Genomic DNA, 26,155 nt, shown 5'->3' on the forward strand with positions numbered 1-26,155 from the left:
CCCAACAAGTTCCCCATCTCTGAGACCACCTCATCCTGGACTTTATTGCCCATATCACTATTAGCATTTTGTTCGAAGCCATTCAACAAGTCTCTAGGAAATTCCAAATTTTCCCACATCTTCCTGTCTTCTGAGCCCTCCAAACTCTTCTAACCTCTGCCTGTTACCCAGTTCCAAAGTCACTTCTACATTTTTGGGTATCTTTTGGGTACCCCCAGTACCAATTTACTGTATTAGTCCATTCTCATGCTGCTAATAAACAGATACCCAAGACTGGGTAATTTATAAAGAAAGAGGTTTAGTTGACTTACTGTTCAGCATGGCTTATAAGGCTTCAGGAAACTTATAATCATGGTGGAAGGGGAAGCAAACATGGCCTTCTTCACATGGCAGCAGTAAGGAGAAATGCCAAGCAGGAAGTGCCAAGAGCAGCATGGGGGTAACCACCCCCAGGATTAAATTACTTCCCACTGGATCCCTTCCATGACACGTGGAGACTACAGGAACTAAAGTTCAAGATGAGATTTGGGTGGGGACACAGCCAAACTATATCAAGGAGCATAGCAGCAGAGAACTTTGTAAACTGAGAGTACACAGATTTCCAGGACATGCTTTTCTGCTTCTTTTCACAAGACTACCTATACCCTTAAATTTTTTTTTTATAAATTCTTCCATGAATGTCTTAGACCACAGCAATCTTTCCCTCCTTTGAACTTAATGCACTATATATCTGCACCTTCAAATGATACCTAGAACTTAGTACATTATCAGGTGCTATTTGCTATCTTACATACCCACACAGTGAAAGAAATCAAGAACCACACCCTGCATATATGCCATCCACAGGGTCTACTGCAGGTTTAGGTATGTGAATATTTATATTGATTGATAGGTAAAATGAGGGTTGATTTATAGCTGGCTGATACTTAGAGGTGATCTGAAGTATAATGCAAATGTTACAAAATGCATTCAAGATAAAAAAAAGAGAAAAAACCTTCTTATATATTTAATCTATACTAGATCCATTATAACAATAGTTGTAAAATGATTTTATTATTATTTATTTATTATGTATTATTCAAATGTAAGGCTTCATCAAAATATAAACTCTTAGAAAACATCTCATACATCTTTTGTAACTGTACTCGGTGTACGTGCAACATTGAAAGATTGGGATACAGTTTGAGGAATGCACCATTAGGTGATTTCATTACCATGTGAACATTACAGAATGATCTTATACAAACCTAGATGGTACAGCTTACAAACTTGAAAAGCATGTGTCTGTAATGAATGCTGTGGGCAACTGTAACACAATGGTAAGTATTTGTGTATCTAAAAATATCTACATATAGAAAAGGTATAGTAAAAATACAGTAGTATCCTATGGGACCACCATTGTATATGTGTCGTTGTTGACCAAAACACCATTATGTAGTGTGTGATTGTATGTGGCAAATAGCTACACATTAATTGTATGCTGAACAAATCAGTCATCAGTCAACCAAAACATTATTCTGAGAGGATGACTTCTCTCTTAACCCTCCCAATTCTTTAGGATATTTGTGATCCTATAGACTTGGAAAAGGGGAATTAAGCTCACTTCATAGCTGCATAAGGCCTTTTGCATTTATCATTTTTTTCTATGCTGAATGCTCCCCCCCTGCAAATCCTTGCATAGACAGATGCTTCCTGTCATCTGGTATCAGCCCAAATGTCCCCTGGGAGGGTTTCTCTGACCACTCTAGGTAATGTAGTTCTCTACCCTTCATCCTCCACCTCTGTCATTCACAACATTTTACCTTATTTTATTTTCTTCTAGGCACTTGACTTTATCTGAAATTAACAGAATAATATTTCTGCTTACTCATTTATTGTCTATGGTCTCCCTCTAGCATAAAGTTCTAGGAAACCAAGACCAGGGACTGAGTATGCCCAAGAACTGGCAACCATTTTAAAATTAACCAGTAAATTCCCTGACTTAAACTTATTTGCACATTTCATTTGAATTTAATGGCAGTTGTAGCTCATTAATCAAACCCAATCTGTATAAATGCTTTTTAAAATTTTAAAGCTTTTTTTTTTTTTACAAGTTATTTACTTTAACTTTCCCTTTCCATGTAAGAAAAATGAAACCCTAATTTGTAAAATAAATAGCTAAAAGTCAATTCATGGCAGCATATATTTAGATTTAAAAGAAAGTTAAACATTTCTTTATTAGAATATTTCAGGGACATTTCAAATGTAAATCAGCAGGATAATTGACTTAATTTTCGGCACCATTTTGTTTGATTAAGCACACTTAATGGGAGGCTCTAGTGAAATCTGGCCTTAAGGGGATATGAAACTTGTCTGTTCAATAATTCTGAGCACATTAACATATAGCTGTTTTTATTGCCATAAATTCAAACGGCTGAATTTAAATCCCTTATGTTTGGAATCAGAAAGATTATAAAGACTTTTAAGGGTAACAGGCACACGGAATATCTGTTCATATGAGCAGAGAAGGGTCAGAAAGCCACAGCAATGAAGTATGTTTCTAAAAGTTGACATTTTCGACATTGGTCTCTAATAAGAGTGTTGGTTACTTAATGTACTGAAACTCACTAAAAAGCCAGGTATTCCTGGCTTGTTGCTATATACAGGGACATTCTGCTTAGTGTGTTTAAAATATCCTTGTATTTGTTAAAGAATAATATTTTCTAAAGTGTTTTTATCATGGTTCAGAAGTTAATTGTTTATTTTTCTTGTGTGTACCTTTATTTCCATCTAATGGTATCATTCACAAAAATTAATTCAAGATGGATTAAAGACTTAAATGTTAGACCTAAAACCATTAAAATCCTACAAGAAAACCTAGGCAATACCATTCAGGACATAGGCGTGGGCAAGGACTTCATGTCTAAAACACCAAAAGCAATGGCAACAAAAGCCAAAATTGACAAATGGGATCCAATTAAACTAAAGAGCTTCTGCACAGCAAAAGAAACTACCATCAGAGTGAACAGGCAACCTACAGAATGGGAGAAAATTTTTGCAACCTACTCATCTGACAAAGGGCTAATATCCAGAATCTACAATGAACTCAAACAAATTTACAAGAAAAAAACGAACAACCCCATCAAAAAGTGGGCAAAGGACATGAACAGACACTTCTCAAAAGAAGACATTTATGCAGCCAAAAAACACATGAAGAAATGCTCATCATCACTGGCCATCAGAGAAATGCAAATCAAAACCACAGTGCGATACCATCTTACACCAGTTAGAATGGCCATCATTAAAAAATCAGGAAACAACAGGTGCTGGAGAGGATGTGCACAAACAGGAACACTTTTACACTGTTGGTGGGACTGTAAACTAGTTCAACCATTGTGGAAGTCAGTGTGGCGATTCCTCAGGGATCTAGAACTAGAAATACCATTTGACCCAGCCATCCCATTACTGGGTATATACCCAAAGGACTATAAATCATGCTGCTATAAAGACACATGCACACGTATGTTTATTGCAGCACTATTCACAATAGCAAAGACTTGGAACCAACCCAAATGTCTAGCAACGATAGACTGGATTAAGAAAATGTGGCACATATACACCATGGAATACTATGCAGCCATAAAAAATGATGAGTTCATGTCCTTTGTAGGGACATGGAGGAAACTGGAAAACATCATTCTCAGTAAACTATCGCAAGGACAAAAAACCAAACACCGCATGTTCTCACTCATAGGTGGGAATTGAACAATGAGAACTCATGGACACAGGAAGGGGAACATCACACTCCGGGACTGTTGTGGGGTTGGGGGAGGGGGGAGGGACAGCATTAGGAGATATACCTAATGCTAAATGACGAGTTAATGGGTGCAGGAAATCAACATGGCACATGGATACATATGTAACAAACCTGCACATTGTGCACATGTACCCTAAAACCTAAAGTATAACAATAAAAAAAAAAAAAAAGAAGACAGAAAAACTTTCTCAATTAGATTGATTTTCCAACAAAACTTATTTCCAATGTGTATTTCTGGATAAGCCCTATAAAATATCACTCACTTCTTTATTTATTAATGGAAATGAAAATTTATACTTTATACATTACTATTTTTGTATAATTTTCATTCAATTTCTTTTTCTTTTTATGCATTTAATTCCTGTCCATCTTTTGGAGTTCCATAATTTTATAATTTCCTTTACTATCTTAGTTCCAACTCATTCAGGATGTCTTGCGAGTACCATTCAGCATTTATTTTTATAGGGACATCTAATACTCTAATATTTTTATCCATATATCATTGTTACATTATAGCTTCTACAGTAACTACCACTAGAGACTTACATTTTGGGACCTCATAAATATTTAGTTTTTACACTAACATAGACTCACATACACATAAATTTTATATATATATATATGTATATAGATGAATAAAATAAACAGATAGTATTCATGATTGGTTAGATAGTAGATGAGTATTTTTGTTGGTTTACCAATACAGTATATGCTTACATTCTCCAGAGAAATACTCATATGATGAGATTTTGTGAGGTCATGAAAGAGAAGAAATGAATGTTATTAATGCAAGAGGGCTAGGTTTATGATCCATATTCTAATTCCATAGATGTGGTATTCTTTTCCTCAAATGCCTTTCTTATTCTTGACATAGCTAACTTCTGTCAGTTCTTTAACACTCAGTTCATACATCACCTATCTTCTCATAACTCTAGGATTTGTCTTACCATCTTCTAAATCCTTATGAAATTGCCTAACAAAGCTCATATTTAACTTCTCCAAAATTTTTAGTTTGTTTAGTTCCAAGACAGCTGTTACAAGCTGGCATAGATATTTCATTGTAGCCAGTAATGGCCAATTATTCTATGAGTTGCACAGATAACAAACAGCATAACCAAAAATATCTAGACAATTTGTATCTTTATTACATTTTAATCTCTTTACCAAGTTGTATCGAAGCAAATCCATTCTCTAATAACATTATTCACAAACAACTCTGTGAACCAAACCTGTGAAGAAATGTGATGGGTCTGAGTAGGAGAAAAAGTTTGTATCATAGTTTTCATGACCAGCCACTAATGTTAGTATCTACATCCCTGCATCTTGTTTATGTGAGTTCTATTTTTATTGAGGAAAGAATGCTAACATAATTCAAATGTGAATGGACCAATATTTAAGCTCGACTGAATTTAGATGTTTATTTACAGAAAAACCTCAAATGATACTCTATCTTCAAGATATATTCCTTTATGAGCTCAAATCACTGGAAAGCAATAAAATTGATAATTTTCTCTTAGTGCACCCAAGAAACCCACCATCCATTTAAAGGCATTAGTGGATGTTTGCTAAATCACTGTCTAATATATCAACTGCTTTGTGTCTACTGGGCAATGCCTTTCAGAATCTAGTTCCTTTCATCTGAAGAAAAAAAAAAGGTTCAGTGCAATTTTATTTACTAATTTATTTTCATTTTAGCTGTCAGGAATATTTGAATAAAGTTATTGATTATTCAGTGTGACTAGTTTATCCCATTTTCCTGTTACTTTATTTCTCTTGCCCTTCATTTTCATCTTTCCTCTCAGTTGCTTTGTTTTGAATCATTTCAATGTGAATTTTCGTGTTAGTAATCTCTTAGGATGATTTTAGAAATAATAGAAAAGGTGTAAATAAGTGGCTATGCTTTAAAAATGAATTATGGGTGGTACTGACCACCTCAAAATTATTTTCAAACCATTAGTTTAAGTAATAATTAAATGAATATAAAAGAGAACCAGATATTAACACCAAGTTTTAGTGTATCTAAATAACTTTAAATGCTTTATGTTTCTAAAAATACAAGCATGTCTCCAAATTGAATGTTTACAAGGTAAAGCATCATATCAAAGGCTAATATAAAGCTCTTCTCACATTCCAGTTTTCTGAACCAAAAATGTTAATGGAGGAATGTAGTTATTGAAATTATGATGCTATTATAATTTTAAGAGTAGTATACAAGTTTTGTTAGTGTTTGCTAATGTTCTTCTAAAGCTTGATTAATGTCTAATTTACCTGTTGTTCACTTATTTTTTCTAAAGGAGCATATGAATCCAGTTATTTATAGCAGTTAATATTCAAAATAAAATTCTAACACATTTGTTTCGGATAAACAGAATTCTATTAGGAACCATAATGAAATATTATTCTGTAACACCTACTCACCCTGTGCTTTAGAAATATATATATAAAATAGATATGACAGTCTTTAGTAGCACTGTCTCATTGCCTCTTATCTAGAAATATTTTATTCTGTGGTTTAAATTTAAAAAGCCCTTCTTTGAATGAAAATATATGTTTAAACAATGGTTCAAAGCAAAGTGGTGGCCCAGATGACAGAAAAACTAGTTGCAGGCACAGAAGCTAAAAATTCAAGCTATTCTTCAATATGTTTAAGGTTCAGCCTGCACCAAATAGGGAACAAGAGAAACATTTGCTGAACCAAATCATTAAGATTGGTTTGTATTTTTTTGTGGAGACAACACACACGATGTCAGTTTATGATTTCATCGGATTTTTTTAAAAGGCTAATAAATCTCTATATTATCATTAACAGAGTGATTTATCATATTTAAAGAAAAGTATCCCGCAAAACCATCTCCATATTTCTATTATAGTTTGATTTCTATGACTGATCCAAAAAAAAACCAGTCAAGTTTTACACACTGACAAATAACCTACTTTCATCAGATTTGTATGAATTCAGTTTACAAAAAGGCAGAGAACTCTAAGAGAAATAAATCAGCTGGATTTTTGTCTAAAATGATTTCTAATAAATCATTATGACTGATGTTTTCACTTTTCAAAATTTGAATTGTGTAGACATTGCTTAGAAAATTCTTTACTTTCTTTAAGTATTTTTAAAAAGTCTGGATACTACAAGCCCCTAAAAGTTGACAAATTTCATTGCCTCATTTACCACACTATTCTGTTCAATGGGAACCCCTACTTTTCATTTTTCCACTATTTATTATGTCAGCTGTCATTTCTTTCCCCCTTCATTGCTTGTACAAATTGGAAATACATGGATTTCACATGAGAAGACATTTCACTTAGCTATACTCTTCAGGTAAATATACTATTGTTTTCATTGCGATTTGCAAGCAAACGAAAATTGGGGTACTTGAAGTAAATTCGATCTTGTTAGTTAAAATACTAGTTACTGACAAAATAGCTTATTTTAAGAGTAATGATAATAAAAATTAATACTGCCATACAGTTTATAAACAGCTTTAATAAGCATTACTTCATTTAATGAATACAGTTGTCCTGAGAGGTAGACTGTTATAATCAGATCAACAGGGGTATTTAAAAGTAACTGGACTATGATATATTGAGAATTTAACCTAAAGTATAGAGGTTTACTGTTAAGTAGATACTTTGAACTATACTTTTCCTTCATTTGTTTCTCTTTGGAGTATGCCTCTCTCTCTCTCTCTCTCTGTGTGTGTGTGTGTGTTTTAATTCTTAATAGTTTATTAAAGTATAACTAAAATATAATGAACTGCATATATTTAAATTGTACCACTCAATAAGAAGTTTTGTCATATGTGAAACTTGTGAGGCTGTCACCACAATCAAGATAATGAACATATACATTACCCCTAAAAGGTTTCATGCTCCCCTTGGTAATCCCTCCCTGCAATCCTTCCTCTGCCACCTCAATCTCGTGTCCCCAGACAAGTTATCTGATTTCATAGATTAGTTTGCATTTACTAAAATTTTATACAAATGAAGTCATATAGTATGTAATCTTTTTGCCTGGCTTGTTTCATTCAGCATAATTGTTGCAAAATTTACCAAAGTTGTAGGGTGCATTAATAGTGTGCACACATTCTTTGTATGGACAAAGCATAGTTAATTCATTGACCTGCTGATGGACATTTGGTTTCTGGCTTTTGGTGTTATAAATAAAGCTGCTATGAATATTGGCATACAACTCTTCGTATGAATATACATTTTCCTTTTCACCGAGTAAATACTCAAGAGTGTTTAAAAAATACTAAAACTGTTTTTTGGAGTTTAGTGTACCATTGTACATTGTCACCAGCATTGAAGGTGCAGTTCTTCCATATCATCACCAACATGGTCAGCCTTCTTAACCTTTCTTTTTCTAATAAATGTGTAGTGTAATCTTGTTGTGGTTCAAATTTCATTTCCCCACTAACTGCTGAGGATTTACTCATTTGCTTATTTGCCATTTGTAGACTTTTCTTAGTGAAGTGTCTATTCAAGTTATTTTGGCCATTTTTTATTGAGTTGAATGTTTTCTTATTACTGAGTTTTGAGAGTTTTTTTTTTTCTGGATACAAATCCATTATCAGATACATAATTTGCTAACTTCTTTTTTCTGTCACTGCCTTGACTTCTCATTCTCTTAATAGTGGCTTTGAAAAGCACAAGTTTTTTGTTTGTTTGTTTGTTTTTGTTTGTTTTTTTTGAGATGAAGTCTCACTCTGTTGCCCAGGCTGGAGTGCAGTGGCACTATCTCGGCTCACTGCAAGCTCCGCCTCCCAGGTTGAAGTGATTCTCCTGCCTCAGCCTCCCAAGTAGCTGGGATTACAGACGCCCGCAACCACACCCGGCTAATTTTTGTATTTTTAGTAGAGATGGGGTTGCACCATGTTGGCCAGGCTAGTCTCAAACTCCTGACCTTAAGTGATCTGCCCACCTTGGCCTCCCAAAGTGCTGGGATTACAGGCGTGAGCCACCACGCCTGGCCTGAAAAGCACAAGTTTTTAAATTTTGATGATATCTAATTTACGAATACATTCTCTTATGACTCATACTTTTGGTGTCATATCTAAGAAATACTTGTCTAATCAATGGTTACACAAGTTCTTCTCCTATGTTTTCTAATTTTATATTTTTACATTTTGAATTAATATTTTCATGGTGTAAGTTATGGATTGGAGTTGCTTTTCCCCCCACATAGATATTCAGTTGTTCTAATAATATTTATTGAAACTACTATTCTTTCTCTGCTAAACAGCCTTTGCATATTTGTTAGAAATCAGTTGTCCATATATGTGTAAGTTTATTTCCAGATTTTCAGTTCTGTTCCTTTGTCTGTCTTTATGTCAATAACACACAGTCTTGATTATTATAGCTTTATAATAAATTTTAAATCCTACTTTGTTAATTCTCTAACTTTTTTCTTTATTAATGCATTTTTAGCTATTATACATCCCTTGTATATCTATATGGATAGAATCAACTTGTCAATTTCTACCTAACAAAATAAGTAAATTTTATTTACTATTGCTTATCAATATAGGTTCAATGCAATAGTAAGTAAATACAATACACTTAATTATTGCATTGAATCTATATTGATCTGACGGAGAATCGTCATCTTAATATCATATTGAGTCTACTAACTATTAATAAATAAGAGTATTTATCTTCATTCATTTAGGTCTCCTTTAATTTCTCTCAGTAATATACAGTAGTTTTTAGCATAGAGGTCTTGCACATCTTTTGTCAGATTTATCACTTTTTCATATTTTTTACATTATTTTAGATAATGTTTAATATCAGTTTTCTGCTGTTTGTTGCTAGTGTATAGAAATAAAGTTGACTTTTATACATTGTTCTTATATTCTACAACCTTGATAAGAAGACTGTCTTATTTGTTTCAGCAATATTTTTGTAGATTCCATTGGATTTTGTAGATAATCTTGTCTTTTTGAATTATAGTCTTAATTTTTCCTCCCTAATATGGATGGCTTAATTTATTCTTCTGACCTTGTTGCTGTGCCTAAAACTTCCAGTATAATGTTAAGTAGATGTAGCAAGATCCAAAATCTTTATTCCTGATCTTAGAGGGAAAGCACTCAATGTTTTAACATTAAATATGTGTAGGTTTTTTTGTTCAAACCCTTTATCAGGTTGATGAGTTTTCTACAAATAGTTTGCTCAGGGCTTTTTTTTTTGTTTTTCTTTTTAAATTCAGGAGTAGACTGAGTTTGTTATATACTTTTCTTGACTCTATTCAGATGATCAATCAATTTTTCTTTAGTTTCTTGATATGGTGAATACACTGATGGATTTTTGAATGCTAAACCAACCTTGCATTTCTGCAATGAACTCTACTTAATCAGATATATTATTTATTTGACATACAGATAAACTTGATTTGCTAATTTTATTTAGAATTTCTGCATCAATGTTTACCAGGAATATTAATTTTTAGTTTTCTATTTTTGTAATGACTTTGTCAAGTTTTGGTATCTGTGTAATGCTGATCTCACAGAACGAATTGGGAGGTAGTACCTCCTTTCAATTTTGTGGAAGCATTTGTTTGTTTGTTTGTTTGTTTTGAGACAGAGTTTTGCTCTTCTTGCCCAGGCTGGAGTGCAATGGTGCAGACTTGGCTCACTGCAACCTCTCCCTCTTGGGTTCAAGTGATTCTCCTGTTTCAGCCTCCCAAGTAGCTGGGATTACAGGTGCCCACCACCACACCCGGTTAATTTTTGTATTTTTAGTAGAGACAGGGTTTTATCATGTTGGCTAGGCTGTTCTCGAACTCCTGACCTCAGGTGATCTGCCCTCCTCGGCCTCACAGTGTTGGGATTACAGGCATGAGCCACTGAGCCTGGCCTGAACTCTTCTTATTTCTACCCAAAACGTTTGGTAGAGTTCACCAGTTAGGTTATCTGGCCATGGAGTTTCCTTGGTAAAAATTATTTTTAAAGTATTAAAAATTATAAATTTTTAGAATAAATTTCATTTATTTACTAGATACAAGGCTGTTTGGTTCTTTCTGTGAGCTTTGACAATTTGTATCTTTTAATGAAGTTGTCCATTTTATCTAAGTTGTCAAGTTTATTGGCATAATGAGATTGATAATGTTCCATTCCAATCCTTTTAGCCATCTGTAGAATCCATGGTGGTCATGTCACCTTTCTGATTTCCAACATTGATAATTTGTGTCATCTCTCTATTTTTCCCAAATTTGGCTAAAATATCATCTATTTCATTGATCTGAAGGAAACAAATTTTGGTTTCATTGCTTTTCCATATATATATATTTTTATCATATAGGTATCATATATATGGAATATTATATATATTCCTTTTATATTTCATTTATTTCTGCTGTTATCTTTATTATTTCCTTTTTCTTAGATAATTTGGGATTAAAACTCTTCTTTTTCTAGTTTCTGAAGGTGGAAACTAAGGTCATTGATTTTAGATCTTTCTTGTTTTTTTTTCTTTTCTAATATAGATATTTAGTGCTATAAATAATTCCTAAGTTTGCTTTAGTGTCACTACACATTTTGATGTGCTATGTTTTCATTTTCATTACATTCCAAATAGTGGTAATTTTACTTGTTCTTTAATCTGTGGGTTTTGTTTGTTTGTTTGTTTTTGACAGAGTCTCGCTCTGTTGTCCAGGCAGAAGTGCAATGTCATGATCTCGGCTCACTGCAACCTCTGCCTCCTGGGTTCAAATGATTCTTCTGCCTCAGCCTCTCGAGTTGCTGGGATTACAGGTGTCTATCACCATGCCCAGCTAATTTTTTTTTTTTTTTTGTATTTTTAGTAAGGACAGAGTTTCACCATGTTGGCTAGGCTGGTCTCGAACTCCTAACCTCAGGTGATCTGCCTGCTCGACCTCTCAAAGTGCTGGGATTACAGGCATGAGCCACCACATCCAGCCTATCCATGGGTTTTTAAGACGTATGTTATGTAGTTTCTCAATATTTCCTCTACCCCTTACCTCATGAATCAATCTGTCTGGAGGATACAGGTACTATGGACTTTCCTGAGTCATCACTGGGCAATGAGACCTCTAATCTTTTCTGAAGGTTCTTTCCTCAGACATGGATTGTTTCCTCACACATGTGCGAAGACACAGCTGAATACTCCCACAGAAATCTCTGTATATCTCTTGAATGCTCTGCCCAGAACTCCATTAGTCTGTTCACCAAATTCCAGCAGGCTTGGTCTCCCCAAACACTCAGCTTCATCTCCTCAAGTCATGGAGTCTGTCAGGATCTAGCCCTTTTATCGCTAAGGCCTAGAAACTTTCACAAGGCAGTAAGCTGAGGCAATTGTAGGGCTTTCCTTGTTTGTTTCCCATCTCTCAGAGTGACTGCTGCTCAATGTCTTGAAAGTGTTATTTCATGTATTTTTGTCCATTTTTTAATTTATTCAGGTGAATGATGGGGAGAATGGTAAATCTAGTACTTGTTACTCCAAGTCTAGATGATACATACTTTAAAAAATTAACTCAACAACTGTTTCATTCCAACTGACTTATGAGTGTAGAAAAATATTTTCCACCCTAGATTCTTAGATGTCAGTAATTAACTCCAAGGATGTTGTGGAAGTATAAAAAGTATTTTTTTGCGTGTTTTTTCTTTTCCTTTTTAAAATTTAATATATTTTTTGAGCAGGGGAGCCTTAGAACTACAACTCAACTAATACTTAGTATAATTATACTTTAATGCATATTGCATTTCTGGGTTTAAATGACTTTTTCTGTACATTCTCTCTTGTGATTAACCATGATCAAAGCCAAATTATTAAAGGTAAGACTGTTTTTAGGTGATTCTCAGGAATGTTATGACTTGCCCAGAGTTGCACAGCTTACGACAATCACCACGACAGCTGCCATGTATGACACACTTTATGTGCTGAGTGGAGTACTCAGCACAATCTACATAATCTTATTTAATCTTTCTCTAAAAATATGAGGAAAGTACTGTAATCTTTCTTGTTTTAGAGATGGACACACTAAAGCTTAGAAGATGTGCTATCTTACCTAAGCTTACACAGATGGTAAGTGCCAGAGCTGGGTGTTGAATGCAGGCTATCTGAATCCCAGTCCATACTTGTAACCATTCGTGGCTGTGAGACAGATTTCTGTGTCCTTTGCTGTCATCAAGCTCTTTTATTTATTTTTCCCATGCTCTGAGTTGATTGGATAGTGGCAGTTTTCTTCATTTCAGAATGGGCAAAATGATCTGTACTCTTGGGAATGCTGCTCCCCATGATATTGCTTATAAAAGACAACGACTTTTGGCTTATAAAAGACAAGGATGTTTGTTGGTTGATACTTATCCTGAAACAGGGTTATTATTTAAAGATAGAGGATACTTTTTGATGGTAATTCTTAATTTTCTTGGTTCATTTTATCACTATTTTATTTGAGTATCAATTTCTCTGTTCCTGTCTAAAATTTCAACCCCTATGTATCCTCCAAAATCCAACGTCTCATATAATCTTTCCTTCCTTATATTTTTTCTTTAACACCTATAACTGATATTTTAATAAATTTTACTTATTTTGTTTATTGTCTGTCTCTTTCGTTAAAATATAAGTTCCATAAGAGCACAAAGTTTTGTCTGTTCTGTTCATTACTGTATCCCCAGCACATATATAACACTGTCTAAACATAATTAATTAACACTTAGTTTAGACAGTGCTGTTAGGATTTATGTTATTGCAGTGATTGTTGTGTAATGCAGTAGGGAGAAATATTTGAAACAGCTTTCAGAAGCATTAAGATCTAACTGCTGTTCTCTGGTAGATACACCTGATATTCTCACTGCTATTGAATGTGTATAATCTTCCATTAGAGGCTATAGCCTATAAGAGGAAGATAAGATTATAGATGAGAGAACCATCTCAGAATTGTGGAGGAAGCTTGTATTTGCATGTTAGCTTCTTTCTTTCTCCTAATAATACCATCAATTGTTAGGTTCGTTATGTTATGGAGAGATGAACCTTAATGAGGAGGTAACAGTATGGTATTTAACAGCACAGTCCTTGGTGTCAGAATGCCGCGGGTCAACTCTTAGCTATTTCACTTACTAGCTAGTATAAATACTAATAGTCACTATTATTATATGCCAAGGATCTTTCTCCTAAGGTTTCAAGAGATTTTTAAACCCTTTGAAACTGTATTTAAATCTATTGTCTTTAAAAGGTTGGAAACATCTTTCTTATGAAGTCTACAGCTTTCATAAAATTTTCAAATGTCTTTAAGTACAACGATCAAGTGATATTTTACAAATAAATCTTTGCAATGTATTCCTTTGGTTTGGTTTAAAATACCTTGAGGTCAGTCAGAATCTTAACATTTTGCAAGTCCTAAATATTTCTATCTTTTTTACTTAGACTAGAATCTATGTAGATCACAGCTACAAAACCACAATAACTTCACTATTATTATAATCACCTTTTTACAGTTGAGTTTATGTTCGCCTATACTCACATGACAGAGATAAAAAAAACACACATAAATTTATAAAGGAAATTATCGCATTTTCTTGACAATAACACCTATGCATCTCTGTCATAGGAATGTAGTTCTTTGAGAGCAAAGAAGCATCATGCTTTCTTTACTCATCTTTGTAGTGTCAGCACCTGGAAACATATCACTTGCTCAATGTATGTTTGTTGTGTAATGATTGAGCTGGATATTAGATTCAAACCCTCTGATTATAAATACTGAACATATTCTCATTTTGTCAAGTCATGAAATTAAAGAGAGATGAGGGGTCTCAATCTTTTGTTAATGCACTATTCTAGCATTTTTCCTTATTCGGTGTCTACCTCAGCTGCAGTACAAACTATTAAGCAAACATATTCATGTCACAGAGAAGAAAGTAAAACACAAATTAAGAGTCTAATAAAAAGCAAAATACATATTTCGTTTCTATTAAAGTCATATGGAAACTAAAGATAATAATACATTTTAAAACACTTGATATTGTTTTAAAATAGTCACTGATAAGTATTTTATTTCCTAATAATCCCAATAACCAATCACAGAAAACCTCCTGTGTCATTTTTGAGGGATTTGATTATTCTTACAGCCCCTAGCTGCATTCCTTCTGTACCCCTGGTATCTGCATCACCTATCATATCCTCAAGTCTTCCTTTTTATACATTTATACCTCTGTTACATTTCCTGATCAGGTCCTCCTTGCTTATCATATTATTCCACTAAATTCTTTCTGAATTCTACTTTCAACCAGTTAGATAAAGAGCATCCCTCCAATCTGGGAGATATGTGGTGAAAGTAAGAGGAGTACATCAGCAGAAAATCAAGCTTAACAGGTAGGGAGGAAAGAGGTGAATTCTAATTGTAGGAAGACAAGAGAAAAAGTAGCAAGAGGATCCTACATAGTAGCAGTATTTCTGTGTTATTTCTTACGTAACCCAGCATAGCACCCGAAGAATATCGGTTAATGAATGAGTAAATTCTCTCATTATTACTTCTAAGAATAGAAGCAAATTATTTCTAAATTTTTGAATATACTGATATTCTTTTCTTTTCTGTTTCTGTCAACTCTTATTTCTTTCACCATGAGAACCATAACAGATTTTTGGGTTCTCAAATGTCCTCAAAATTTCTGCAAAGATTTACTGTCCATGGACCTGAAGGCAAGAAGATATTCCTGAGTGTGGTGCTGAGTTTGGTTTGGCAAGTTTCATGAGAATATAAGCATATAGACAAACGCAAAAATAATAAAATTCCATTAACTAAGGTTTGTCTCAGACATCTGGCTATAAGGAAAGTCTACAGGCAAAATAGTAATATAACTAGGCCATCCTACTGATTTTAAAATAATTTATCCAAGATCCACTGAATTCGACAGTAGAGAAATTCAAGGTAACTCATTCTCAAATTTTAACATTTTCTTACACAACATCACACATATTTATATTATGATAATGAAAAACAAACTTTACTTTTGAAATGAGAAATTAAAAGGCATAACTTTTAAACTTCATAGATAAATATATCTAAACTCCAATAATTTTATTGTACAAATATTTTGGGCAAAATGATGGAATGTTTCATATATTTTACACTGAAGCTGGGTGTGGTGGCTCATGCCTGTAATCGCAACTCTTTGGGAGGCAGAGGGGGGTGGATTGCTTGAGCCCAGGAACTTGAGACCACCCTGGGGAACATGGCAAAACCCTGTCTCTACCAAAAATAGAAAAAAAAAATAGCTAGGAGTAGTGTTGCACACTTGTAGTCCCAGCCACAAGGGAGGCTGAGGTGGGAGGATCACCTGAGCCCTGGAGGTCTAGGCTGCAGTGAGCCCTGAAATTGTGCCACTGTACCACTCCAGCCTGGGTGATGGAGATTCTGTCTCAAAAAACAACAACAATAACAAAAAAAACCACACAAATAGTTTACACTGAATTTTAGGTAGAAAAAAAAGCAGTGATTTGAAAAACAAAACCACTATGTTAGTGCTTATCAATTTCTTAGCATGAAAGCAAACTTATGTGTTCATTTTTAAATTTTTTGAATATAACAAAATATTATTTAAATTATTATTAAACATTTCCTAATAACATATTTGTAAGGACTTATTCCTCAATTTTTATTTACTTGGAAGGCCATTTATTAAATGAAGTTGCCTTATTCAAACTGACTTATCCAACAATAATGTTAGTGAAAATGGTCATACTACTTGCAGAATTATCCAAATTCATTTGACCACAGTTCATTCTTAAAGTTTTCTGAGAACAACCTCAGGCAGTAGTTGCAAATTCAGATTACATAAATATTTCCAAGTTTCAGTTCAAAAACACAAAGTGATTTTATAGAGTAACACTTTATTAAAAAATAAAACCCTTCTTTCTTTCAGCAATTGAAAGTCCTAACATATTTTTACTGTGAATAAAAACATTATTTTTGAAAACAAAAATTACCTATAATTTCCCATTTAGAAGTAAATATTGCATGCAATAGGACTCTGTCAAATCTTCTAAATATGTATTAAGATGACCAATTGATCAGTAATTTGCATCACTTAGCAAAAATGATTTGACAGTAAATTACTGGGTCTGGTATGTGCATGCTACAGCATTGTATGTTCAGCATCAAAAAATAAAATGAAATGCAATTACCCTAAAAGACATTTCAAGATTCTCTCCACCCCAGATATCCATTCCTGCATCGTAAGTTCCTATCTCTTCAAAGTAGTTTCTGTCAATAGAAAATAGGCCACCAGCCATAGTAGGGGTCCTAGTTGAAAAAAAACAAAAAGAAAAGAATATCTTTTGAAAACAATGTGTGGAGTTTAATGAGACTGTAGCACATATTTTTGAGACATTCTAAATATTTAAAAAATCTCAAATTAAAAACACAAAGTCAAGGTGTAAGAAGTTTTAAAATTAAGAAATAGCATTTTTTCACATTTTCTTTAAAACTCAAATTAGTTTTTGTTTTTTCATACAGGTGAGCAAATAGATAGATGAAAGTGACACTGGCCATGGAAGACTGGTACTTCTATATTCCCTCTGAAAATCATAGTGAAGAGAGGTTTCTGCCCTTTGCACTGTCCTTGAAGTGGTTAGCTGGTCATGAAACTACCAGGTGTCAACTTAGGTCACATAATGTAAATCATTTTTATGTAAACTCCAGAAATCTGTGGACATGGTTTCACTATGAAAAGATCCATAGCCTATTTAAAAATGAAAAAAAATAAATTCTATAAAATGTTTATAGAAAATAAGTATCTAGTGATAGTTATAAAGGTATTTTTTTAACATAAGGGCTTTACATCTAATTGTTTATTCTTCTCTTTACTAATTAAAATGATAGAATTAATCATCTAATTCTATGGATAAACATATATCCCATAGGATTTATGGGATTTCTGTTATTCAGAGGTTTGAAAGGACACTTCGAAGGGATTCTAAAACTTTTTTCTAGGAATAAATGCCTTTTGGTTTCACATTCAAAATTCCTCTATAGGAGCTGAGAAGTCAGATGAGAAGTTTTTAAAAGATTAATTAGCTGATAATTTAAAAGACAAAGACAATGGTTAATGAGTGAGCTACACAAGTCTTTCTATATATAAGCAGTGCAAATCAAAGTTTAAAAAGATTGTAGTTGTTCACAAATAGATCCATACTGGCAATGATGACTTTTGAATGTTAGTTGTAATATAGTGGTTTGCAACCTTTAAAGCACAATAGCAATACCTGAGCCACCTTTAAAAAAAAGATGGGCATGTTTAATTTCCACCCTCCACAGATTTAGATTTAATTGGCTTGGGGTGGGGCCTGACTTTGGTATTATATAAAGTTTCTATGTAATTCTAATGTACTGTCAAGGGTGAGAAACTGTTATAGAAACTTAGATTTGGAATGCTCATCCGAGTAGTCTGTGAGGCTGTTAAAAACCAAATGTTTTGCTTTTGTCAAAATTATATTCTCCTCTGCCAAAGGTTATGCTCATGTTTTAATTAAACCAAATTGTTCATTGAAAAACCACCAAATAATATTGTACTTGGACATCTACCATATTGCAAAGTTCTCTATTTCTCCCAGTGCTCTCACTGCTTTACGCTCAGGTAATTAACTGTCCATCAGTTGGAGTAGCAGAGCCTTGCTTAGTCTCAGAGCTATTTTATTACTTTTCGTCTTGCTGAGTTCCTATCATGAACAGTATCATTGACCTTCTGAGTTATAATGAGAAACACTAACAAAGCTAAACAGATGGTAATTAGGAAGTAGCCATGACCCTCACCTGATGTGGGTTTTGGAACACTATGGCAATAACTATATAAGATATTACAGTGCTGGAGACTCTATTTGATAAAATTAGGAACTAAAATTGCTGCAATTATCCTATCATAATGTAACCACATGCTTAATATTGTTAAGTGATGCATTTTTAATGATCAGTTCAGAGTGCCTATCTACTTATCTACTTACTGATAAAGTACTGGCACATTTTAATTTAAATAACATGTATTGAATTTTGGCTTACATTTGGTCATCATTCTTATATGTGAGAAATGTATAAGTGGCTATTTACACTATTGAGAAAGACTCAAATAACTTTTATGTATGCTTGAAAATAATAAAAATAATAAGATAAAATTACAATTCTTCAAGAAACTCCTGTATTTTCTGAAGACAGATACTCCTGGACAGTTTTTTTTTTCTGTTTGCAATATCAGTTAGCTCTCTCAGATTGGAGACTGTGCCTTATAATGTTTAATACCTATAGCCATAGCCAATGTTATGCAACACTTTCTGTTCTAAGTTAACTGCCCTGTAATATGCTTAATAAAATATTTACTTATGCCCATGTGCACCTTAAGTGTTCAGAGAGTCTAGAAAATGAAAAATCTTGATTAGGGTTAAATTAGCTGAAATTATTTGCTTTTCAAGGTTGTGTCTAAGCAATGTCAAACCAAACAACCAATATAATCAATTGAACCAGAGGGGAATAGTCAGCTCAATGACTGTGAACACTACCTACCACACATGGTAAGTAGGAAAGATTAACTAACAGAAGTAAAGCACTTAACACCGTTCTCAACACATAATCAACAGTTAATAAGGGTAGGTAATTTATCTTTGTGTTGTTGTTATTGATGTTAATCATTGAAGCAAAATCCTTGCTGTCCTTCATTTAATTTGGGCTCCTCTCTCTATATATACCCTCACTTTAGGTTTCAAAACCATTTGGAACTACCTCATATCCAAGATGTTGACTGAAATTTGCCTCAGAGCATAACTTCTTACTCTTTAACCCCTCCTATTTTCATAAAAAGCCATTTTATCCTTCATTGGTGATTATGGTTCCTTAGTTAATCCATAGTCTCACATTAACAACAACTTTCAGGAATTTCTTCTTCCCTTCTTCCATTCCATTTCCAAGGCTCTGCCATGTCAGCAAAACACTAGCTTAGGAATCTTGGCTCTCTGTGCTTGCTTTTCTGCAATTTCCAATTCTCTCTCTCGCTTTTTTTTTCTTTAATTTTGGTGCTTGGGTGAATCTACCTTTCACTTCATTTACTTCTGCTATTAAGACACTGGAAAAGTAATAAGATGTGGTTAACTGGTTATAGGACAAGTCCACATTATTGATTCTCTGCTTAATTCACAAACTGCTAACAATCCTGCTCTCTATGTTTATTTGTTTACCTTATTTTTAACTGAGTTTTTTTTTTCTTTTTTTTGAGACAGGGTATCACTCTGACAACCAGGCTGGAGTGGTGTAGTGGTGCAATCAGAGTTCCCTGCAGCCTCGACTTCCCAGGCTCAGGTGATTCTCCCACCTCAGCCTCCAGAGTAGCTGGGACTACAGGCATGCACCACCATACTGAGCTATCTTTTTGTATTTTTTGTAGAGACAGTTTTGCTATGCTTCTCAGGCTGATGTTGAACTCCTGGGCTCAAATGATCTGCCCACCTTGGCCTCTCAAAGTGCTGGGATTACAGGTGTTAGTCACCACACCTGGCCTGAGTCTTTTCCAAAAGTTTTGGACTCTTCTCAACAACCTGGGGATCAAGGAAATGCATGAAATCTAAATTCTCTCAGTCATGAAATCTAAACTCCTTCAATCTCTAGCTCAACATGTTTAAAAATGTGTCTTCCTCATGGCCTCCTCTCTCCTCTTGTCTCATAGAAAAGAATACCTCCTTTCCTCTCATTGTGGGCTAGCATTCATGCTTGTGGCCTCAACAGACTCCTGACTACTCTTTCAGGCCCTTGCTCATGGACTATTAACATTTATGTTTTATGCCTTGGATTTCTAGATTGTTCCCTTGCGCTTACAAGCCTGCTGAATTAAGTTCTACCCCAAACCAAAAAACATTTTCATTCCACCTTACTACTCTTTTAAACTAGAGGCATATATTTTCTATTCCCTTCACTGGTAACCTTCTTGAAAGGATATTTTTTACAGACTCCCTTAACAACTTTTAACCTTCTAACTAGAAGCTAGATCCTGCTCCCACCTCTACAATAAGTTCTTTCTAAAAGGTCCCCATTGATTCTGAACTCCAATAACCTGTCCTTAACTTTTTCCTCTGAAAGTATATAGCACAATTCATCAGCCTTCCTGCTTGAAATCATTTTTGTTTCTAGCTCCCATTGCATTGTTCTGTAGAGGTTTCCCTTCTACTAATTTGACTGTTAATTTTATGATTCTTATTGATACCCCCTTCCTCTCCTTTTTCCTTGCTATCAGACTTTGGACAAGCTCTTAGTTTCGTATCTATCACGTGGGTGCAATATACCATTATAATATTATTTTGTGGATATATTCATTTAATAATTTCTTCTCTCATCTGAAATGTAGTCCTCCCGAGGGTCTCTCAGGGGCACTTTTCTCTTTCTATGCCCTTTGTCTGGGTAAGATCAGATCATTCATCACATACCTTTCACTGTCACCTCTATGGTTCACTCCTAATCTGTGTTTCCATACTTGTTTCCTCTGCATAAGTTGTGCTTTTGCAGTTACTCGCTAGATGATTCCTCCAAAAAACTCCTTTGACTCTGCTCAGTGTGTATATCATAGACCTGAAAATTTGCTACTCATCTGCCTCTCTTTTAATGTCTTATATTTCTTTCCAGTCTCTTAATATAAAATGAAAAAACCACATTTTTTGTGCCTAATTCAATTATTTCCAAAATACTTTTTTTTCTGAAGTATTTTTGACTCATCTCTGTTATCATAGTGACTACTTTTAGTCTTCTATGTTTGCTAATAATGGGGTCCTCTTAGATGCTAAGATGCTTAGATGCTGAGAGGATCTGGATGCCTCTAGATTCTTCTGCTTCTGAAATTTATCCTAAAAACCATAGCCAGATTAATTTCTCTAAATCGATGATCCTCTAAAAATGTTAATAGACGTTCAAAAATCTATGTTAAGGAAATAAATCTAGCTTCTTATCCTGGCATCAGTAATCTAGCCATTTATTACGAGGGATCAAAATAAACAATGGGGCTACCCCACGAGCTCCTCCCAACCCCTTTTAACTATTTCCCTGCATGTAAAGTGTTTGGCTGTTACTGGTAAATGCTTTACATTTTTGTGCCTTGGTATATTTGTTCACATCCATTGGTCACCTGGATTTTTCTTTGAAAACTCCCCTTATATGTTCAAATTTGATTATTCTTAGTATAATACAAATGTTATACACTCTAGGCAGCCTGCCTTCAACACCACTGCCCCATCCCTCTGCTCCCTCAATCAAGACATATTTTTCCCCTTCCACCTTCTTCTATAAGCCCTTATTACTGTGTATCTCAAGGAACTGTCCAATTCTTATTGTATATAGTATTATATTTATTTGTGTACTTTTCACCACTTCTATAAGCATACCCAATACATTGGTTTAATAGCATTAGACTATTAATGGATATTTACTGAATAAATAACATAAACAAATGAGTAATATATCCCTATAGCCACAGAACAATCTATTTGAGAGTTAAAATTATCTGCAATTTTATTTCTGAAATTCCAAAAATGTTCTTTGCTCGCACCTGCTAAATTGATGAGTAACAAAGATGACTTCACTAATTCCAAGATTTTCAAAGACTCTATCATCTAATAGGAGTTTTAGGGGTTGAGTTTGATAGTATTTTATTTATTTATTCAGTTAGTTATACTTTGAGACTGGGTCTCACTATATTGCCCAGGATAATCTCGAACTCTTGGCCTCCAGCTATCTTCCTGTCTCAGATAGGATGACAGGTGCATGCCACAGTGCCTAGTTTCTGATAGTATTTTAGAATTTAAGATATGAAGCTTTGTAACTATGTAAAATAGTAAAAGTCTCAAAAAAGTATGTATTTGGCATGGAAAAATGCTGGAGTTTTTCACCAGAAGTTGGTAAATCAACAGAAATTGTGACAGAATACATTTAATTATTCAGTAAAGCTAAAATGTAATGTCTGTATTTTCACCAAGAAGACAATATATCCTGTATTTCACGCTGGGATAATCACCCTGTATAGAGGTAAGGAGACCCCAAGAGGCAGCCAAATTTAGTTGTTAGAAGTCTGGACTTCATAGCTAGATTGGATTTAAACCCCAGCCCCACAGTGTTTGACTGTCATTGAGTCACTTAAACTCTGTGCCTCAGTTTCATCACCTATAAAATGTGGATCATGTGAGTTAATATATGTAACAGTCTTGTACATACCAGCACAAAGCTTATAGTATACATTTTAGATATTATCTATCAAAAAAGGAGAAACATCTCTGTTTACCAAGATTATAAGTCGCTTCATTTTTATTGTTTTCTGGGTCCAATTAATTTTCAGATATGTAATATTAGAGAGCTCTAAAATCCCTACAGTTTTGGTCAAAAAATTTAGCTGCAATGTGTTTAAGTGCCTTGTTCAAGGACCCCTAACTAGTTGGTAGCATGGATAAAAAAGTCATCTTTCTTTCTTTCTTCCTTTCCTCTCCTCTCATCTCCTCTCCTCTCCTCTTCTCTCCTCTCCTCTCCTTTCCTTATCTATTATCTATCTATCTATCTATCTATCTATCTATCTATCTATATCTATGTATCCATCTTCTATCTTTTCCACTCGTCCATATACCTTTTACAGCAAAAGATTTGGGGTAGTTAATTAGAAATACATTTTTCCTGCGGGGGAGCAGTGGCTCACGCCTGTAATCCCAGCACTTTGGGAGGCCGATGCTGGCGGATCACGAGGTCAGGGGAACGAGACCATCCTGGCTAACATGGTGAAACCCCGTCTCTACTAAAAATACAAAAAATTAGCCGGGCATGGTGGCGGGCGCCTGTAGTCCCAGCTACTTGGGAGGCTGAGGCAGGAGAACAGCGTGAACCCGGGAGGCGGAGCTTGCGGTGAGCCAAGATGGCGCTACTGCACTCCAGCCCGGGCGACAGAGTGAGATTCCATCTCAAGAAAAAAAAAAACAATAATAATAATAAAATAAAATAGTACATTTTTCCTGATTTCAAGCTCCATGTTTATGCACCACGTTTTCCTGTGAATTTTTGGACTGCCCTTCATAAACAATTTCTCTTAAAGTTCTTGAAACATCATTCCTTCTATTTTTTTCTTTTGATGCATCAGGATTCTGCTTAATCTTACTTGGCAAATAATCAAGGGCCTTGGAGGAAAAACTCCTAACAATGTTTGAGAGACTACAGCTTAGTTCTAGGCTATTATTTATAATGTTCAAATAACACAGTATCTACACTGTTAGTATTTAGATCTGTGTTAATTACATTTTCCATAGATTATAAAATTAATAAAGATAAGTAATAAAAATGAGTTTTTACATTTAAAAATATGAGCATGAATAGCTGAAATCTTCACATACGTCTGATTTTTTTAAATTATAAAATCTAATGGCGTTATTAGGTTAACCATTTTGTAGATTTAAGAACCCAAAGGAAATGAAATGCTATGAGTTTCTCTCCTTTCTTCCTTATTCTATGCACTATAACCAAAATAGAAAGCAGAGGAAAGAGAATGGAAGCAGAGGCACAAATGCTCTTCTATCAGAGTGATGAATAATTAAATGCTGAATGTAATTAAAGTTTTTACTGATAAAAATGGGAAGTTTGGTGGATACCGCACACTATTACAATCATCTGAACCTATGTTTGGGTATGAAGATGTGGCTTTCTGTAGAGAAGAAACTGTTACTTTAAGACTTTATGCTGGCTTAGGCTGTAGACATGGAAGCTTACTAAAATCCTGCGAAGTCTATGAAACACAAACAATTTGTGTTATTTTTAAGGAATAAGAAAAATATAATGTTCTGCTTAGTATGGGCAAATGATTTGTTTTGCTGCCAAAGAACCCACTTACCAATAAGCATGAGAATCAAATACTTTAACCTGTGCTTAAACATCTATATTTCCAATAAAGGAGTAGTTATTTTTTTCCCCTAAGTCCTTTTAAATAATTCCTAGGACCTGATAAAACCCTAAGCTTCCACAAAGATGTACAGTAATTGGTGCAAATTTTAATCTTTCATTGTACTTTCATTTCATGCTTACGAGGGATCAAAATAAACAATGGGGCTAGCTGGGATCAGATGTCATAAAATATTTTGGTTAATGTGACAAAATTATTCAGTATATAAATGTAATATTTAACTTAGCACTCTATTACCCTAGTTTTCTTCTCATCCCAACAGGCTGCTAAGAAAGTCTTGCAAATTATCCCCTAAACTATTAGAAAGTAATATAATATAAAAGTACTCTTTCTTTCATAGAATATAGATTCAAATATTTTTATCTGAGGAGATAATTTTTTACTTCTCTCAATCAACATACATTAGATTTTAACAGAAGTAAGCAAGAGCGTTGACTAGTTGAGCATTCCAAAGTTAGTTCTTTCTTTCATTATTCTGCTCACAATGTTGACCTTTCCCTGTGCTGTTGTTGTCATATCTTTTATTTTATAGAAGTGTTTTAAAGGCTTTGGTGGTATCTATTTCTGTTTCTTTCCTCCAATCCAAACGGATATTATGGTTGGATTGAGAAAAGTCTAATGCTAATAAAATCTGATTAAATACTGATTAAATTACTGATAAAATACTGATTAAATCTGATAAAAATTAAGAAGCAAATTATTTGTTACTACTAAATATAAGAAACTTTGTCTTATATTTGTATAAGATGTTAAAGAGTAACATCTGTGTTTTTAATTTATTATACTTACTAGTGAAATTATAAATTGATTCAATGACAATATTTTTGGGGAGGAATTAAATTGGCAGAAGGTATCAGGAATATTAAAACAAATTTCATGTTCAAATGCATAATTATAAAGTGATCACTTTGTATGCAAAAACTAGGTGAAGAAATAATTGATAAAAAAATTGAAGTGCAAAGCAACTCTTGATGAACGTTAGTCAACAAAAAAATAGGGAAACGTAGTAAGTAATTAAGACGTTAGCAGCCATTAAAACCTATGTGGGGAAAAATTAATGCCATAAAAAAATATTGATGATATATCAACTTTTACATTGTAGAGAAATTGAATAGAAAAGCCTTGGACGAAAATACAACCAAATTCTAAAAGAGATGGCTCATTGGTGTTCTGCTTCTTCATCCTTTTAGGTACTTGTCACATTTATCTTGCAGTATATATATATGTTACATTATTAGATATAAATTTAAAAACTAATTCATATCAAAGACATTGCTCATTTCAATATTTTATAGCACTTCATGAGTTAAGCAAAGCAGGGAGAATAATTTTCCATTTTATAGTTGAGAAGACTAGGTAATTTCTCAATTGGAGGACCTTGAAATAAAACCAGATCCTCCAAGGCTAGTTTCAATGCTTCTGCTATGATCACACTAGAATGATAGAGGAG

At 34.0% G+C, this 26,155-nt stretch overlaps 1 protein-coding gene across 13 annotated transcripts in view; it reads right to left on the reverse strand.

The window, feature by feature from the left end:
• The window catches only part of GALNT13 (polypeptide N-acetylgalactosaminyltransferase 13), a 613,915-nt gene that overhangs the window by 199,955 nt on the left and 387,805 nt on the right, over nucleotides 1-26,155 (reverse strand). For 11 of the 13 annotated variants that reach the window (XR_010122466.1, XM_063646025.1, XM_063646023.1 and 8 more), the window contains exon 8: nucleotides 16,937-17,054. The exons of the other annotated variants lie outside the window; for them this stretch is intronic. Coding sequence is in view for 10 of the 11 variants with exons in the window: in XM_063646025.1 (XP_063502095.1) it covers nucleotides 16,937-17,054 (118 nt within the window). In the remaining variant the exon portion in view is untranslated. The remainder of the gene's footprint in view (nucleotides 1-16,936; nucleotides 17,055-26,155) is intronic. 13 annotated transcript variants of the gene reach the window in all.

The sequence above is a fragment of the Symphalangus syndactylus genome, chromosome 9 (genome assembly GCF_028878055.3).
Source record: "Symphalangus syndactylus isolate Jambi chromosome 9, NHGRI_mSymSyn1-v2.1_pri, whole genome shotgun sequence".
NCBI lineage: Eukaryota > Metazoa > Chordata > Mammalia > Primates > Hylobatidae > Symphalangus > Symphalangus syndactylus.